Source organism: Girardinichthys multiradiatus, chromosome 7, assembly GCF_021462225.1.
Source record: "Girardinichthys multiradiatus isolate DD_20200921_A chromosome 7, DD_fGirMul_XY1, whole genome shotgun sequence".
Taxonomy (NCBI): domain Eukaryota; kingdom Metazoa; phylum Chordata; class Actinopteri; order Cyprinodontiformes; family Goodeidae; genus Girardinichthys; species Girardinichthys multiradiatus.
The window spans coordinates 7,970,408-7,987,131 of record NC_061800.1 but is presented as its reverse complement, the minus strand read 5'-3'; the positions used below and the strand labels follow the sequence as shown (position 1 = coordinate 7,987,131).

General features: G+C 41.8%; 1 protein-coding gene across 14 annotated transcripts in view; it reads right to left on the bottom strand.

Annotated features, from left to right (window-relative positions):
- The window catches only part of caska (calcium/calmodulin-dependent serine protein kinase a), a 248,467-nt gene that overhangs the window by 78,575 nt on the left and 153,168 nt on the right, over nucleotides 1–16,724 (bottom strand). For all 14 annotated transcript variants that reach the window (XM_047371389.1, XM_047371388.1, XM_047371390.1 and 11 more), the window contains exons 7-8: nucleotides 16,161–16,336; nucleotides 6,606–6,728 (exon numbers count right to left, since the gene is read on the bottom strand). In XM_047371389.1, the coding sequence (XP_047227345.1) occupies nucleotides 6,606–6,728; nucleotides 16,161–16,336 (299 nt within the window). The remainder of the gene's footprint in view (nucleotides 1–6,605; nucleotides 6,729–16,160; nucleotides 16,337–16,724) is intronic.

The window sequence follows — 16,724 nt, the reverse complement described above, 5'->3', positions numbered from 1 at the left end:
GCACAGTGGTCAGAGGGATTTTAAGCCATTCTTGTTGCAGGATAGTGGCCAGGTCAATATGTGATACTGGTGGAGGAAAACGTTTCTTGACTCGCTCCTCCAAAACACCCCAAAGTGGCTCAATAATATTTAGATCTGGTGACTGTACAGGCCATGGGAGATGTTCAACTTCACTTTCATGTCCATCAAACCAATCTTTCACCAGTCTTGCTGTGTGTATTGGTGCATTGTCATCCTGATACATGGCACCGCCTTCAGGATACAATGTTTGAACCATTGGATGCACATGGTCCTCAAGAATGGTTCGGTAGTCCTTGGCAGTGACGCGCCCATCTAGCACAAGTATTGGGCCAAGGGAATGCCATGATATGGCATCCCAAACCATCACTGATCCACCCCCATGCTTCACTCTGGGCATGCAACAGTCTGGGTGGTACGCTTCTTTGGGGCTTCTCCACACCGTAACTCTCCCGAATGTGGGGAAAACAGTAAAGGTGGACTCATCAGAGAACAATACATGTTTCACATTGTCCACAGCCCAAGATTTGCGCTCCTTGCACCATTGAAACCGAAGTCTGGCATTGGCATGAGTGACCAAGGGTTTGGCTATAGCAGCCTGGCCGTGTATATTGACCCTGTGGAGATCCTGACGGACAGTTCTGGTGGAAACAGGAGAGTTGAGGTGCACATTTAATTCTGCCGTGATTTGGGCAGCCGTGGTTTTATGTTTTTTGGATACAATCCGGGTTAGCACCCGAACTTCCCTTTCAGACAGCTTCCTCTTGCGTCCACAGTTAATCCTGTTGGATGTGGTTCGTCCATCTTGGTGGTATGCTGACATTACCGTGGATACCGTGGCTCTTGATACATCACAAAGACTTGCTGTCTTGGTCACAGATGTGCCAGCAAGACGTGCACCAACAATTTGTCCTCTTTTGAACTCTGGTATGTCACCCATAATGTGTGCATTTCAATATTTTGAACAAAACTGTGCTCTTACTCTGCTAATTGAACCTTCACACTCTGCTCTTACTGGTGCAATGTGCAATCAATGAAGACTGGCTACCAGGCTGGTCCAATTTAGCCATGAAACCTCCCACACTAAAATGACAGGTGTTTCAGTTTCATTGTCCAACCCCTGTATGTATACTCTTTAATGCAAAAACAAAACCGGAGAGCAAACTGTACCAGAGTCAAATTCCTTGTTTGTATGTACGAACTTGGCAATAAAGCTGATTCTGATATTTAGAGATATCATATTTAGAGAAATTCCTATTTCCTCACTTTAAGGATGAGTGCCTTCATCAACCTCCGCCAGTATCAAGAAGGATTTGCTGAAAGACTTCATCTGATTAATGAGTCAATTCCTTCTGTCAATGGAAACAACGGACACAGCAAAGCAGTAAGCTGCAAATAATGATAAAATGACAACAACCTTTATTTTAGACATGAATTTATCGTGTTGATATGACGTCCTGGCCATTGTTCTGGTAGCAGTAGCATCGTGCCTTCTGCTTATGTTACCACTGTGTGCTTTTAGCTCGAGGACAGAATCATACTGGGTGATTTGAACAGAATAATTACATAAACAGCTTAGCATTGTTTTTGCTGTTTTTGTCTTGATTATCGCTGTGTGAAATGCCTCAACTGCATTTATTTATTTATTTTATTTAACTTTTATGCTAACTTCAGAATCACCAGTAGAGGTGGTAGAGGCGGTGAGCAGTTCTGCAGGTCCTGATGGGACATTTTGTTAAAAAACTAAACATCATGTTTCAGCTCCAGCTTCTCTGGAGATGCATTAGCCAGCCCACATGGAGTTAACTTGTCTTTTTTTTTTTATTGTGTCCTTTCTGACAGAGTAGCGCTCAGAATTGAGTGCCAAGGAACAGGCCAATAGATTTACTTTCACAAATAGAACATTACGACTATCTCTATAATGCTCCGCTTGATATATATGAAAAAACTTTATTAGAAACTGCAACGGTCACAGAGACAGAACTGAAATGGTAAAAAACAAGTAAGGGAGAGAGGTGGGGCAAAAGGTACAAGGGAGAGGAGAAAAGAATAGAGGACAGAAATAAGGATAGAGAAAATCAAGAATGAAGAGAACACCCTAGAAGACTGCTTCTACACCTGCAGAAACACATATATGACAACAGTAATGTTACAGAAAAGTACAAGGTACAGTGCCTTGCGAAAGTATTCGGTCCCCTTGAACTTTTCAACCTCTTGCCACATTTCAGGCTTCAAACATAAAGGTATAAAATTCAAATTTGTTGTGAAGAATCAACAACAAGTGGGACACAATCGTGAAGTGGAATGAAATTTATTGGATGTGTCAAACTTGTTTAACAAATAAAAAACTGAAAAGTGGGGCGTGGAATATTATTCGGCCCCCTTGCGTTAATACTTTGTAGCGCCACCCTTTGCTGCAATTACAGCTGCAAGTCGCTTGGGGTATGACTCTATCAGTTTTGCACATCAAGAGACTGAAATTCTTGTCCATTCTTCCTTGCAAAACAGCTGGAGCTCAGTGAGGTTGGATGGAGAGCGTTCGTGAACAGCAGTCTTCAGCTCTTTCCACAGATTCTCGATTGGATTCTGGATACGTTTATTTGTGAACCATTCCATTGTAGATTTGGCTTTATGTTTTGGATCATTGTCTTGTTGGAAGATAAATCTCTGTTCCAGTCTCAGGTCTCTTGCAGACTCCAACAGGTTTTCTTCCAGAATGGTCCTGTATTTGGCCCCATCCATCTTCACATCAATTTTGACCATCTTCTCTGTCCCTGCTGACGAAAAGTAGGTCCAAACCATGATGCTGCCACCACCATGTTTGACAGTGGGGATGGTGTGTTCAGGGTGATCAGTTGTGTTGCTTTTACACCAAACATATCGTTTTGCATTGTGGCCAAACAGTTCGATTTTGGTTCCATCTGACCAGAGCACCTTCTTCCACATGTTTGGTGTGTCTCCCAGGTGGCTTGTGGCAAACTTTAAACGAGACTTTTTATGGATATCTTTGAGTAATGGCTTTCTTCTTGCCACTCTTCCATAAAGGCCAGATTTGTGCAGTGTACGACTGATTGTTGCCCTATGGACAGACTCTCCCACCTCAGCTGTAGATCTCTGCAGTTCATCCAGAGTGATCATGGACCTCTTGACTGCATCTCTGATCAGTCTTCTCCTTGTTTGAGATGAAAGTTTAGAGGGACGGCCGGGTCTTGGTAGATTTGCAGTGGTCTGATACTCCTTCCATTTCAATATGATTGCTTGCACAGTGCTCCTTGGGATGTTTAAAGCTTGGGAAATCTTTTTGGATCCAAATCCGGCTTTAAACTTCTCCACAACAGTATCTTGGACCTGCGGTGGTGTGTTCCTTGGTCTTCATGATGCTCTCTGCGCTTTGAACAGAACCCTGAGACTATCACAGAGCAGGTGCATTTATACGGAGACTTGATTACACACAGGTGGATTCTATTTATCATCATCAGTCATTTGGGACAACATTGGATCATTCAGAGATCCTCACTGAACTTCTGGAGTGAGTTTGCTGCACTGAAAGAAAAGGGGACGAATAATATTGCACGCCCCCCTTTTCAGTTCCATCCAATAAATTTCATTCCACTTCATGATTGTGTCCCACTTGTTGATTCTTCACAAAAAATTAGAATTTTATATCTTTATGTTTGAAGCCTGAAATGTGGCAAAAGGTTGAAAAGTTCAAGGGGGCCGAGTACTTTCGCAAGGCACTGTACAAATGACGATGTATTTGAAATGCCTCAACCGCATTTAAAGAGACCGCACCAAAACGGGTTGCTCTTAGATGCACCTCAGAACAGGTAATAAACAGGTAAAACAGGAGCTTGTGGCACTACAATAATGAGTTCAGACCAAAGCATTGCAGTTCCACTTCATATAGACCACAACTGAATAATGTAAATGTGAAAAGCATGATATGTCTCCTTTAAAGAGATGACCATAATTAACCCATCCTTTCCTTACTATCTGTTATTGTCAGCAGTGAGGTGGAGTCCACTGACCTTACACCTAATACAGCACCAGTTTGTCTGACTGAGCCTATGAAAAAAAATAAATCAACTAGACTAATTAGAACTGGTGGTATTCAAACTGATGTGCACATGATCATTGTTGTCCATAACTGCTTGTTATCTCAGCTGCTTGATTCAGCTAAGAGTTGAGACCCTGCCACGGTTTATTGGGGATCAAATTGTCACCTAATCTGCAGCTAAGGCTAACTGACAGAGCTGAAACAGTTGAGCCGAGGATTTCTGAGTGCATGTTATACATATAATATTTGTGCATTTAATAACTCGCGTAATAACCTCTGCATTCGTAAATACCTACAATTGTTGTCACTTTAGCACAATCACTTCCACTACTTATTGTACATACATTATTTTTATTTTATTCCATTCTATTATTACAACTTGTTTTTGCACATATACAGTGGGGAGAGCAAGTATTTGAAAAAACTGCAGATTTTGCAGGTTTTCCCACTAACAAAGCATGTAGAAGTCTTCAATCTTTATCATAGGTACTCTTCAACTGTGAACGACGGAATCTAAAACAAAAATCCAGAAAATCACATTGTATGATTTTTAAGTAATTAATTTGCATTTTATTGCATGACATAAGTATTTGATACATCAGAAAAACAGAACTTAATATTTGGTACAGAAACCCTCGCTTGCAATTCCAGATATCAGACGTTTCCTGTAGGTCTTGTAGTTCTGTAGACGAAACAATGCAAGCAGTGGCATTGCAAGAGTGGCAAGAAAATATCATGAAACCACAACCGGGCTGAACTACTGATGCAAGGCAGCATTGATATATGCTTTTATGTTGTTTAATAGACAATCTGACCCTACAATGAGAATGTTGCAGCTGAAAATGAGACTTAGGCGACAAGGTGAGATTTTTCCAATCAGTTACAGACCAGCTTTGGTGAGCCTGTGGAAACTGTAACTTCAGCTTCCTGTTTTCCCCTGACCAGTAGTGTAAGGGTGGGCGATATGACCATATTGGATCATCAAGGATTAGAAAGTGTTGAAGAACTGCCAAAGCTGAGAGATACTTTCTATTTAATACAATTCTATGCTCCTTTTCAGACACAAAAGATGCATTTACCCCTTTTTCCTGATGCTTTATAAACCAACTCATGTTGGACGTAATAAGTGGTTGCATGTTTTGATGAGCATAGTAATAATCAGGTCAATATTACTGTTTGAAACAAAAATTACAGTTAAAGCCATCTTTAGTTACCGCCCCCTTGTCTACCGAATGCATTGACTCAGATGCATCATTGCAGACGCTAGCTAAAACTAGCGAGGGATAGCGGGGGTATTTTCACCACTATAGAGCACCAAGTCATTCATGCAGATGTACTTTGGACTGTTTAAATGCAAACAGTAATTATAGTAGATCATTTTCTATTGTGTACCTATTATTTTTCTGAGTTAGGCAAACATGTTAGACATGTTGCAAGTCAAGTGTGCCAACACAATAAATTTCAATTTTGCTTGTAAAAAGCTGGCAAATGTGAGCAAGCTAATTAAAATATGTGAATTTTATTTAGAGATAAAATTGAAAACGGGATTTTACAGTAAAAAAACTCGATATATTATTTTTGTGGTATGGCCCAATCCAATCAGATTAGCACCTTTCCAGTCTCTCTCTCCAGTCTGTACATTCTCCTCTGATCTCCCAGACGTAAGCAAGTCAACTGCTGCTTACTGGATATTTTCTCGATCTCAGACCATCCTCTGTAAACTCGAGAGATGCTTGTGTCTGAAAACCTCAGTACATCAGCAGATTCTGATCAAAACAGCCGTCTGACAGTCAATTTAATCCCTCACATCAGCAAAACTTAGTGGTTGCCCTGATTCACCATGTGTTAGCATGTTGTTGAATAGGTTTACCTAATAAAGTGGCTGGTGAGAGTACATACAGTACAAGCAGAAAAGAGAAAGATGTCCCACAGCTGTGAGGGGTTGTCTATCACTGTAGTTTAAAGTTTTTCAGATGTTTTACAGTTGGGGCTAAGTAATAAACCCTGATTGTTCTCATATTTCTAAAACAGAAGCTGTCTTTTCAGAACTTCAGCAAATCCAGAGTTGAAACTCCTCCAACAGTCCTAAAAGCAAAACTTTGATCAGAGTTCACTTTGAAATTTCCCTGACTGACTGATGTCCGACAGCTCCCAGGCGAGCTTCAAGTCTCTCATACGTGTCCCTCCATCACTGCCCACAGAGGAAAGTGTGATGAAAGCATCTGCAGAAACAAGACGAGCAGCAACACCACTGAGCCGGTGCTTTCTGTCACTGGTTTTGTTTTTCAGCGTGAGGATGGTGAGTTCATTCTAGCTTCAGGCTATTCGACTTTACTGCTCTGGTCTATTTTTAAAAACAGCTGAAAAGTCTAAAAAACTCAAAACTTAAGGATGCATATAAATGAAGGAGTAGCATTTTATAAAGAGGAAGTAAATTTATAGATTTCTTCTAGTGGTTGTGAAGTTTGCATGAGATAGAAACCCTACATTGAGCAGCTGGGTCTTTTATCATTTCAAAACATGGTGCTACCTTGAGCCAGGGGTGGTTGAGAGCCTCGTAGACAGTGATCCTCTCTGCAGGGTCCAGCATTAGCATACGCCTCACCAGATCCTTGGCACTCTCTGAGATGTTGTTCCACTGGCGGGGATTCATCTACATAAAAACATACAAACATTTTCAGTGTGCTGCACTTTAACGTGCTTCTCCTGTCACATAGATGCAAGTTTCATATTTACATCATTCTTATGTGCGACGCATGGTGCTAAAACAATGCATTTTTATTGATGTGTAAAATAAGGCATCCTGTGTAGAGAATTTCTGCTACTTTTATTGTGTTGGGTGGGCAAAAAGGGTTTTATATGTATTTAATTGCAAATAATAGTGAGAAACAAACAGGCAGAGTGGTGCACAGATCACAGATTTTATATAAAATGGAACTGAATGTGGTTTTGCTAATTATTTCCCATTTGTACAACCACAGCTCTGCACAGTCCTGTAGGGGGGTGCAACATAGCCAACTTGTGACAATTGAAGAGCAGTTTCTTGTTTCCACCGCATCTTATACCTTCTTATTTTGTAATTTCTACATTTTACATTTTATGATCAGCTGAGATCTGTGTGAGAGTCAAAGAAGCTGAAGTCTCCTTTGTGTTGCACATTCTGGACGTATTAAAACTTTAAGAGTTGTGAAAACCAGAGACGCGAAGTTGTTAAGGGGTATCTAGTTTTTAAACTAAACTTAACACAAAAGGTGAGGAAGATTTATTTGGTTGATTTTTTTCCATGTAAGAACTCATCTTGGAAATAAATCTTAGACAGCTGCAAAGCCTGTTTATTTCACTTTAACTGGTGCAACATCTGTGGGGAAAATACATTTGAGAGTTGAGCAGCAGAGCTGAGTTTGTTCCCCTCATGAAAGGCTTGGCATGTCCTTTCAACCAATGCAAAACAGCTCTTGATGTGATGAAAGAAGACAGAATCTCCCTCAATGGTAAAGCAAGGCTTGTCATCATTGATGGCAACCTCAATGCAAAGAGCCATCAAGATGAACTTCTACAACCAGTGGCAAGTCCACATCATCTGAATGTTAATAATTCCTCTGATTATAATCCACTCACAGTGTAACGCTGTGAAATGATCATGTTATGGCGAGAAACCCAGGCTTTAGTCCTGACCGGAGCCGTGTCTTCTCGCTCCTCCTGTCTCTCAAATCAACACTGAAGTCTGCTTTGGTTAAAGCCCTTTAAAATACGATTCTATGGACTTTGTAATTACTCTATATAAGTAATAAAGTGTGATCGCTGTGACAGAATCAGTGGTTTTAGTTTTCTTGCTGAAAATCCCAGCTCTTATTGAGTGCAGCCCTTCTCCTACTCTCAGCTGCTAAGCGACAATTTTGTTTCCTATTAAAGCAATGTAATGCATTTTATTTTTCTGCTAATAAAGTGATGGTGTGGCACTTTTACTTAAAATTATCATAACATGAAAATATTGTGACTCCAGCCATTGGTTACAACATAGATGAACATGGACTCTGAACTGTACACACAAAGGCTGGTATGAACTTTGCTACACCTTTCAGTGTCACACTAACTTGTGCTTAACCCAGCCCAGGAAGAGGAGGAGTCATAGATGACTCCCCGTACGTCACTGTTTGAACAAAAACGGCGTGTTCCAACATGGCGGCCTCTACCACACGGCCCTCCAGCAGACCAGACAGAGGGATACAATGCGCGAATATCTCCTTGCTGTCGTGCAGGTATAACTCTACAACTTAGATTTAAAAGTGACTATGATCTCGTTGATTGTGTGCAACATAGTTAAGTAATGATTTTATGATTCATTCATAAAAAGGGGCAATTAAGAGAAGCTTGACTTCTTTTCTGAGGCCTACAGAAACGTCCTGTGTCCTAGAGAACTCCCCAAAGCAGCTCTAAGTGAAGTGGTTTTCCCCACGACCTGGAGGAAAGGTATCGGGACCGTAGTTTGGCCGGCTGAATACAGCCGCCCCCCACAGCTAGTGAGAGTAGCTGCAATGCTAGTGCCTTTGTTAATGCCCACACATGGGTTATTGGGACAGTTTTACTTCCCTCAACACGTCGCCCAGGACAACTTTTCCTCAGCGCGGTTCACGTAAGAGGTGGTGTTTGGGCACAGAAGGTTAGTTTAGGATGAAATAATCTGAATGTTTATTTCATGACATGTGCTTTTTGTTTGTGTTGAGAAACTCAGCTATATCAGTGCTAGCAGACTAGCTGCTCAGCTAATGATTTGTTCTATGTTGTGTAAAGTTGAGACAAACTTTATTTAAAGGGTGGGTCTTAAACACAGATCACCAATACATGGCATCAACGCTTATGCATTCCAATCTTTTTATTAATTGTATTTTAAAGGTACACGTGTGACTTTAAAGGTGCAGTAGCAAATCAGGGGTAACACGTGACTCGCCACCATCTTATGAGTCCATTTAGAATCATTTATCCAGAAAGATTGTTAAGTTTTTACTCTGGGAAATAATATTTCCGTAAATATTATTTTAGTAAATGTGATAACTAACTAAACACCACTAAGAATCATTATTTTGCCCCTGCGTGTATGTGTAGGCAAGTTCGACAGATAGACAACAGGTATCTCAAGAAAACCCGTTTGCCGAGATTCTCTTCAAAGCTTTACTTAAGACTCATCGTAAAACTGCAAAACAAACAATACAAATATGTCTCAATTACATTTGTTTCCTAAATGCATTTATGTAACACTGTACATTCAATGAATAAAAACCAGACCTCTAGAATAATACTCACCTCAATGGAAAAACCCACATAGATGGTAACGATTTGCATTTTCAAATGGACAAAAGATTTAGAACTTATTTTTGTCCAATAAACAAGGTTAATATTAAGATAAACTCAGTATCAAGGTATAGACACTGAATGTAGAAATACTCAGGGGCAAATGTTTTCCTGACCATATAAACCAATGTAAGAAACCCATGACTGTTTAGTTTCTTCATACAATTGTATCCTCTGCTCAGTATTAGTAACTAAACATCATACTCCCTGCTTGTTATAATCCTTTATAGGTAAAACAACCTCTGAGACTAAAATAAACTTTAATAAACCCTGTCTAACTATCTTTACATTTACTTGGTGAACTTTAAAGTCTTTGCTGGTAATAGCGTTCACCACCACACCAACGGGCCAGTTTTTCATCTTGACTTGTGCATCTTCAAAAAGCACAACATCTCCTTCTGTCAGGTTTGGCTTATCCACGTCCCACTTTCGTCTTGGTGAAGTGACGTCAGGTATTCTTGACGCAAGCATTTCCAGAATGCATCAGTCAGAGCCTGGACTGCTTCTACTGCTTGCTGTACAGGTCTTTGAGATTGTATTGTCCTGGTGGTGGCAACAATGGACGGATTTCCTGAGTTAGCATAGCATAGCAGGTGTCAGACCAGTGGGCATGTCTGGATCAGAAGAGATGGGAACCAGATGTCTGGCATTAATGATGGCCATAACTTCAGACATATGTGTGACCAGATTAAGGGTTTTTGCCTTAATCAGTAGGGCATACAATACTCTATGAAGAACACCTATCGTCCGTTCCCACACAAAATCCATGTGTGAGGAGTGGGGAGGGTTGAATGTCCATGTGCTGCCCTGGTTTTGGAAATAAGTTGTCAGTTCATGGTTTAGTTTAGTTTAGAGTTTAGCTTAAGCTCCTTGCATGCGCCAACACAGTTTGCCCCCTGGTCACAACGGAAGAGCCGAACAGGACCGCGGACAGCTGTTAATCTTCTTAATGCATTCACAAAGATTGAGGACGAGGATTCAAGTTTTTCAATGTGCAGAGCTCTAGAACCTAAGCAGGTGAAGATGACCATTTCTTCTCTGTAATACCGCCTCGAGTTCGTCTTGTGCTGACAATCCATCCAAACACGTTGACACCCACATTTTTGAATGGAGGACCAGGGCTGAGTCGCTCAGTAGGCAAGTTTGACATCTTTTATTCTCCCATTCTACCTCTTAGCTTGATACAGGTCACACATTTGTGTGTGATGTCTGAAACCAGCCTTTTGCCTCCAATCAGCCACAACCCAGCAGAACCGACAGCACCTTCTCTCAGATGCCTCCCCTGATGTACAACCTGTTCATGGTAATGACTAACCAATAACGTAGCTATGTGATGCTTCTTGGAAACTACGATAGCGTGTTTCTCTTCCCAGAGCATGTCACCCAAAGGGATGTGTCCTCCAACACTCAGCAGGCCATCAGCATTCACAATGGGGTTTAGATTCTTCAGAGCACCGGACTTAGGAATAACATCATCCCTGGAAAACCACCTGAGATCTTCTACAGACGCATCATGTTGAACATTTGTCTTTATTACTAGTTTTGCTTGTGTCAGTGCATCTATCTTGCTGTTAGGACTTTCATAGAAGACCTCACCTTTAATACGAGCTTGGCTATAGCCCTACAGAGTGTACTCCAACTGGAAAAGCACTAAAATAAGTGTGACCCCAACTAATTTTTATAGACATTGGTTGTGAAAGCTGTAACCTACTGTGAACAGGTGTCTCTGAGTAAGAATGTCGGTGTCTTTCAATGGAGCTGCTGACACTGAGTGGGTTCCACGGTCTGCGGGATTGTGTTCCGAGCTGACAAAGCGCCACTGTTCAGGGCTTGTGGACTTCATGATGCGGGCAAATCTGTTGGTTACGTATACGTAAAATCTTCTGCTTGTGTTGTGGATGTAGCCCAAAACATTTCCACTGTCTGTGTAGAATGCGATCTTGTGGATATCTACGTTCAGTTAATCCGTGATTAAGTGTGCCATTTTAGTGGCCAGGACCACAGCAGAGAGTTCCAATGCAATGGTGGAATGGTGTCTGAGGGGTGAGGAGCAAGCTTTGACTTGTCCGTGAAAAATCCAATTTGACTCTTTCCTTCAATGTATGTCGTCCCTCGGATTTGTTGTACCCCCCAGTAACAGTGACAATAGAGACTATTCTATTCTATTCTATTCTATGATGTAGGCCACTGCTGATATGGCCATAGTGGATGCATCGGAGAAGACAGTGACTTTCTCTGTGTCTTGCTGAGCACAGAGAAATAGCCATATAGGGTCTGCGGATCTGAAGCTGTTCAAGCTCACAGAGTGAGTCTCCACTGTTCTTCCTTCTGTGCTGGGAGACAATCGTCTCATTAAGCTTGTTCGGCAGAGAACTCTCTGACCAACACTTTTCCCTGAATTGTTATAGGTTGCATGTAGCCTTGCAAATTGTAAAGTACATTGACCTTCATGTCTGGTTTCTTTTCCAGCATACGACGCAGAGATATGAACCGGTTGATGCGGTTTTGTATGTTGTCGGGTAGATGCGCTTTGTTTGTCCTGAAAGGCAGAGGTGCTACCCGGCAGTTTGCCTCATCCATGTAAACCTCTCTGTCCATGAGGTCAAGGAAAAGTTCATCTTCCACAGACATGCCAAGTTTGTCATCATCTCATGTCCTTTGAAACACGTTTCTGCTCAGGCTGTCTACCTCGTTACCACAACTAAATGCAGTGACACTTGGAAGGCTGTGGGGAGCTTCAGCCTGTCAATCTTCTCTTTTACAATCAGGCTGCTGGTGCATGGGCTGAGGATGGAGTGGCTGCCGCTCACCAGAACGCTGGTTCTGAAGACACTGCTACCGTTTGTCCTGTGCGTTCTTCCCAGGCATACATCCCCAATGATCTTCCATCCGAGGTAGAGGCGCTGGGCAAACGTTGCGTTGGAGGGGCCATAACATTGTTCCCATACCTTGTGCATCTGGATCAGGTTCCTTCAGAGAAGGAGTAAGATAAATGCATCTGGGTCTACAGCTGGGATTTTATCCACCAGGTGCTCAAGATGAGGATGATGTCTAGCTACCTCTGGTGATGGTATTTCAGACCAGTCATCTGGCAACACATCGTATTCTATTAAAGTAGGCGGGGGAATCTGCGTTGCCATCCAGCACATCCACAACAAAGTCACAGGCACATCGTCCTGCAGTCTCTAACACCCCAGAGCATGTCTTTAGAGTGTATGCTGATCCTTAACCTTCAATGCAGAACTACTCAATAAACTCTGTTCTGCCCAGCTACTTGATACTTTGTTCATTGAGAACTGCTTTGGTCTTCAGAGCTCTGTCTCTTCGTCCTGCAGGATACACAAGCACAAGGCAGATTTTGGAGCACTACTTTGAGGTATTAGCACTGCCACAGACCTTCGTGCATTTGGGATTCATTGATGGGACAGCCTCCACTTCCTGTAGTTACTCCCCGCCATGGTGTGTACTAGCCTGTAGAACACCAACTTTCCATGGTGATGGCCATGGATGCAGTGCTGAGAGGTGTCTGCCACTGTTACACTCCTTGCACTTCACAGGATTTTCAGTCTTTGGCCATATGGGTGGATGAAGCACAGCTCCTGAAACAAATGCATTTTTCCTTCAGATATGTTTTCCTTTCATCCAGTGTTTTGTTTCTGAAGCTGAGGCACTTTCTCTCAGTGCATGTGGCTTGTTATGTATTGGGCACCGCTTGTCATCGATTACCATCAAAATCAGAATGTTTCACATGTATGAGGAATTTGCTTTAGTGGTGAGGTGCTACACATAGACAAACATACAGATGACATAAATAAATTTGGAAATATGTAGTTAAAAACAAAAACAAGTTGGGCAGGAATGTTATGGGAAAAATAGAGCACCGTGGCAAATATAAAAAATATACAATAGCAACAATATAGAATTAAATGAAATAGTATTTACATGTGCTGAGATATTCTTATTATTTGCAAGGGAAACTGTGGTTGCTTTGGACTGAGGTTGGGGACCAGGGTCTTGTTAATGAGACTAGCTGCAGACAGGAAGAAGCTGCTTTGTGGCGAGAGGTTTTGGTCCTGATGGACCGCAGCCTCCTGCCTAAGGGGAGATAGTATGAAACAGTTTGTGTCCAGGGTGGGAAAGGTCAGCTGTAATCTTTCTTGCTCGCCTCTGAGTACTGGAGGCATGCAGTTCCTGAAGGGAAGGAAGATTGCTACCAATCAACCTCTCTGCAGAGCAAATGATATGCTGCAGCCTGCCCTTGTCCATGATGGTGGCAGCAGCATACCAGTTGGTGATGGAGGAGGTGAAGATGGACTCAGTGATGGCGGAGTAGACGTGCACCATCATTGTCTTTGGCAGGCTGAACTTCTTCAGCTGCCACAGGAAGTACATTCTCTGCTGAGCCTTCTTGGTGAGGGAGGTAATGTTCAGATTCCACATTGAGATCCTAAGTGATGATGATGCCCAGGCAACGAAAGGTGTCCACAATGGTAACTGGAGAGTCACACAGGATGATAGGGGTAGGTGGGGCTGTACTCTTTCTGAAGTCCATGATCATCTCTATTGTTTTCAGAGCACTGAGCTCCAGGCTGTCCTGGCTGCACCAGCTCACCAGATGGTCAATCTCCCTCCTGTAGGCAGATTAATGCCCCCAGAGATGAGTCCGATGCGGGTGCTGTCATCTGCAATCTTCAGGAGCTTGGCGGACTGGTGACTGGAGGTGCAGCTGTTGGTGTACAGGGAGAAGAGGAGAGGGGAAGGAACATAGCCTTGAGGGGAACCAATGCTGATGGTCCTGGGATCAGAGACTTGTTTTCATAGCTTCACGTACTGTTTCCTGTCTGTCAGGAAGTTTGTGATCTACCCGCAGGTGGAGTCAGGCATGCTCAGCTGGGAGAGCATGTCCTGCTGCAGGGCCGGGATGATGGTGATTAAAGCAGTGCAGAAGTCCATAAACAGTATCCTGGCATAGGTTCCTGGAAGTCTGCAGTCCAAACATGGTTGAAGACTTTGTACAGCTTCACTGGTCCACTTCTTTGATGACTTGACCACAGATTTACAGAGCTTTAACTTCGGCCTGTCAGGTTGGGTTGACGCGGTGCTGCCACGGTCGCTGGTGTTTGCTGAGACTTCAGTCATTTTCACAGCAACTGATGTTCTCACCTGGTTACTAGTTAGGCTACCTTTTTCTTCAACCTTTCTGAGGAGGGCTTCCTTGATCACCTCCGGTGAGCAGCAAACCTCTTCTAGTCTGTGAAACAACATCCTGAGGCTTGAAGGTGGATTGTGAATGTGTACTCTTCTGATTGTTTTATCTTTCTCAGATGATGAACCAAGCCATTTGCACAGCAGATCGAATTCCTCTCTAGCGGAGAGCTTTAAGTCATCGGTTGAGCAGAGGAAAGATGCCTTCGAGGGCCAGCAGGTCTCACGCTTGTCATCAAACTTCAGCATGCCTGAACTCACCTGAACGCATGTCATAAATCATTATTTGAAATATTATTTTATTAAAATCATGTTTTATCTGATGTTGCATTGTGAATGGTTGTTTGAAGGTATACCAATTGTTCCCTAAGTTACTAGGTTACTTAACCTCATTTCCAGATTCTTTAAGATAATCCTTGGTTCTCAAACATAAATAACATTAAATGGTAATGTTGCATCACTCTTTCGGTCATGGTTTTTAACCATCTTTGATGCACTTGTTCATATTTGTACATAGTTCATTATTCTTCTTTATTCTTTCTTTCTGCTTGGTAGTGTAGTTGCATTGTTCTAATATAGTAAAGAGTTTGTTGACTGAAATATGTTTGACTTTGAGTTGATTTGTTTATGTTAATAAATTATTGTATTTTAAGAAGTTTTGTGAATTAATTCAATGTGTCTGCAGAGTTTTGCCGTGCAGTAATGTCAGAGCTTGGCTCATCCCTTTCACTATTGTCTTAATACCACCGCCTTATTGGGCTGGTACTCACAGGACAACACTTAGACCTAATTCTTATTTATTAAAATGATATTATATTAAATAATATAATCGTAATAATAATCACAACAAGAATATCATACTTCCAGCAGGACCATTACTACAACCAGTTAGAGATCTGTTGATTTATAAGGAAAAACAAAAAACAAAAAAAGAAGACGTCTGAAGCTGGGGACACACGATTTTCATTTTCTACACATTTTCGTGAAAGACTTTGAGTTGCCACTAACAGATTCAGCAGATCTTTGTTTCACGACTGAAAGACTTTAACTTTTAGACTTTTAACTGCACCTGCTGAGACTGAAGGATTTTTCGGATCAAACTCTTAGAGACGACAGTTTAAAGGAACAAACATACTAATAGGTGGTAATAGGAAATATTGTTTGGTCCACTCCATAAAATTTAATTAAATGTCATTTAAGGGGCTTTTAAGTTTCACCCAAAATAAAATATGATTTGGATAGTGTTGGCTGTGTTTTTATATATTTACCCATGGTAAGAGGTTGGATCATTAATTTGAGGTTGTGAGGTTATTAGTGGCTCTTGCGTGTTGGCTGTGATTAAAAAACATTATTATTTCTGTCTTTATGGACAACAATATAATACAGGCAAAAATAAATTGTGTAGTGTGTCCATATCTTTACATGTTAGTGGTAATGACAGCAAATAATGGGCGGATGGTAAAACCAAGAGTGTGTTGACCTGTATATAGTGGGCAGTTGACTGTGGCCTTTCTGTAATGAGACCTCTGACCTTGTATTTGCCCTTGCAGATGGCTTCAAAGAGTCGCTCCTTGGTGCCATAAAATGGCAGACACCCTGACAGGAGAATGAAGAGGATGACTCCACATCCCCACACGTCCACAGGTTTACCATACGGCTCCCTCTTCACCACCTCTGGGGCCATGAAGTGAGGAGTCCCAACACGGCCTGCGGTCATACAGAGGGACACAGGTAATGCTGTCAGTACTGGAACAGAGAAAAGAGACTAACACACGTGAACAATTACAGTTATATAATCCCTTCACATTTCCATTCAGATTTCAAATTTAACATAACAGAGAGAAGAGGAAGAGTTTGTCAGAAACTCTCGTATTTGATTTGGCTAATTAAGGCCACATGCAAATACTTGTCAGCAAATAATGGGAACTGAGGACAGAAAAGAGGAAACCAACCTTTCCAGTTGAGTTTGTTTCCTTCTTTTCACACAGTGCACATTAAGCAATTATAATTTTTATCTTTAAATGAGCCAATTTCCCCTCAGCATGTTCTCTACATCCCTGACTGCTTCCATCTTGCATCAGGTTGCTGATCAGAC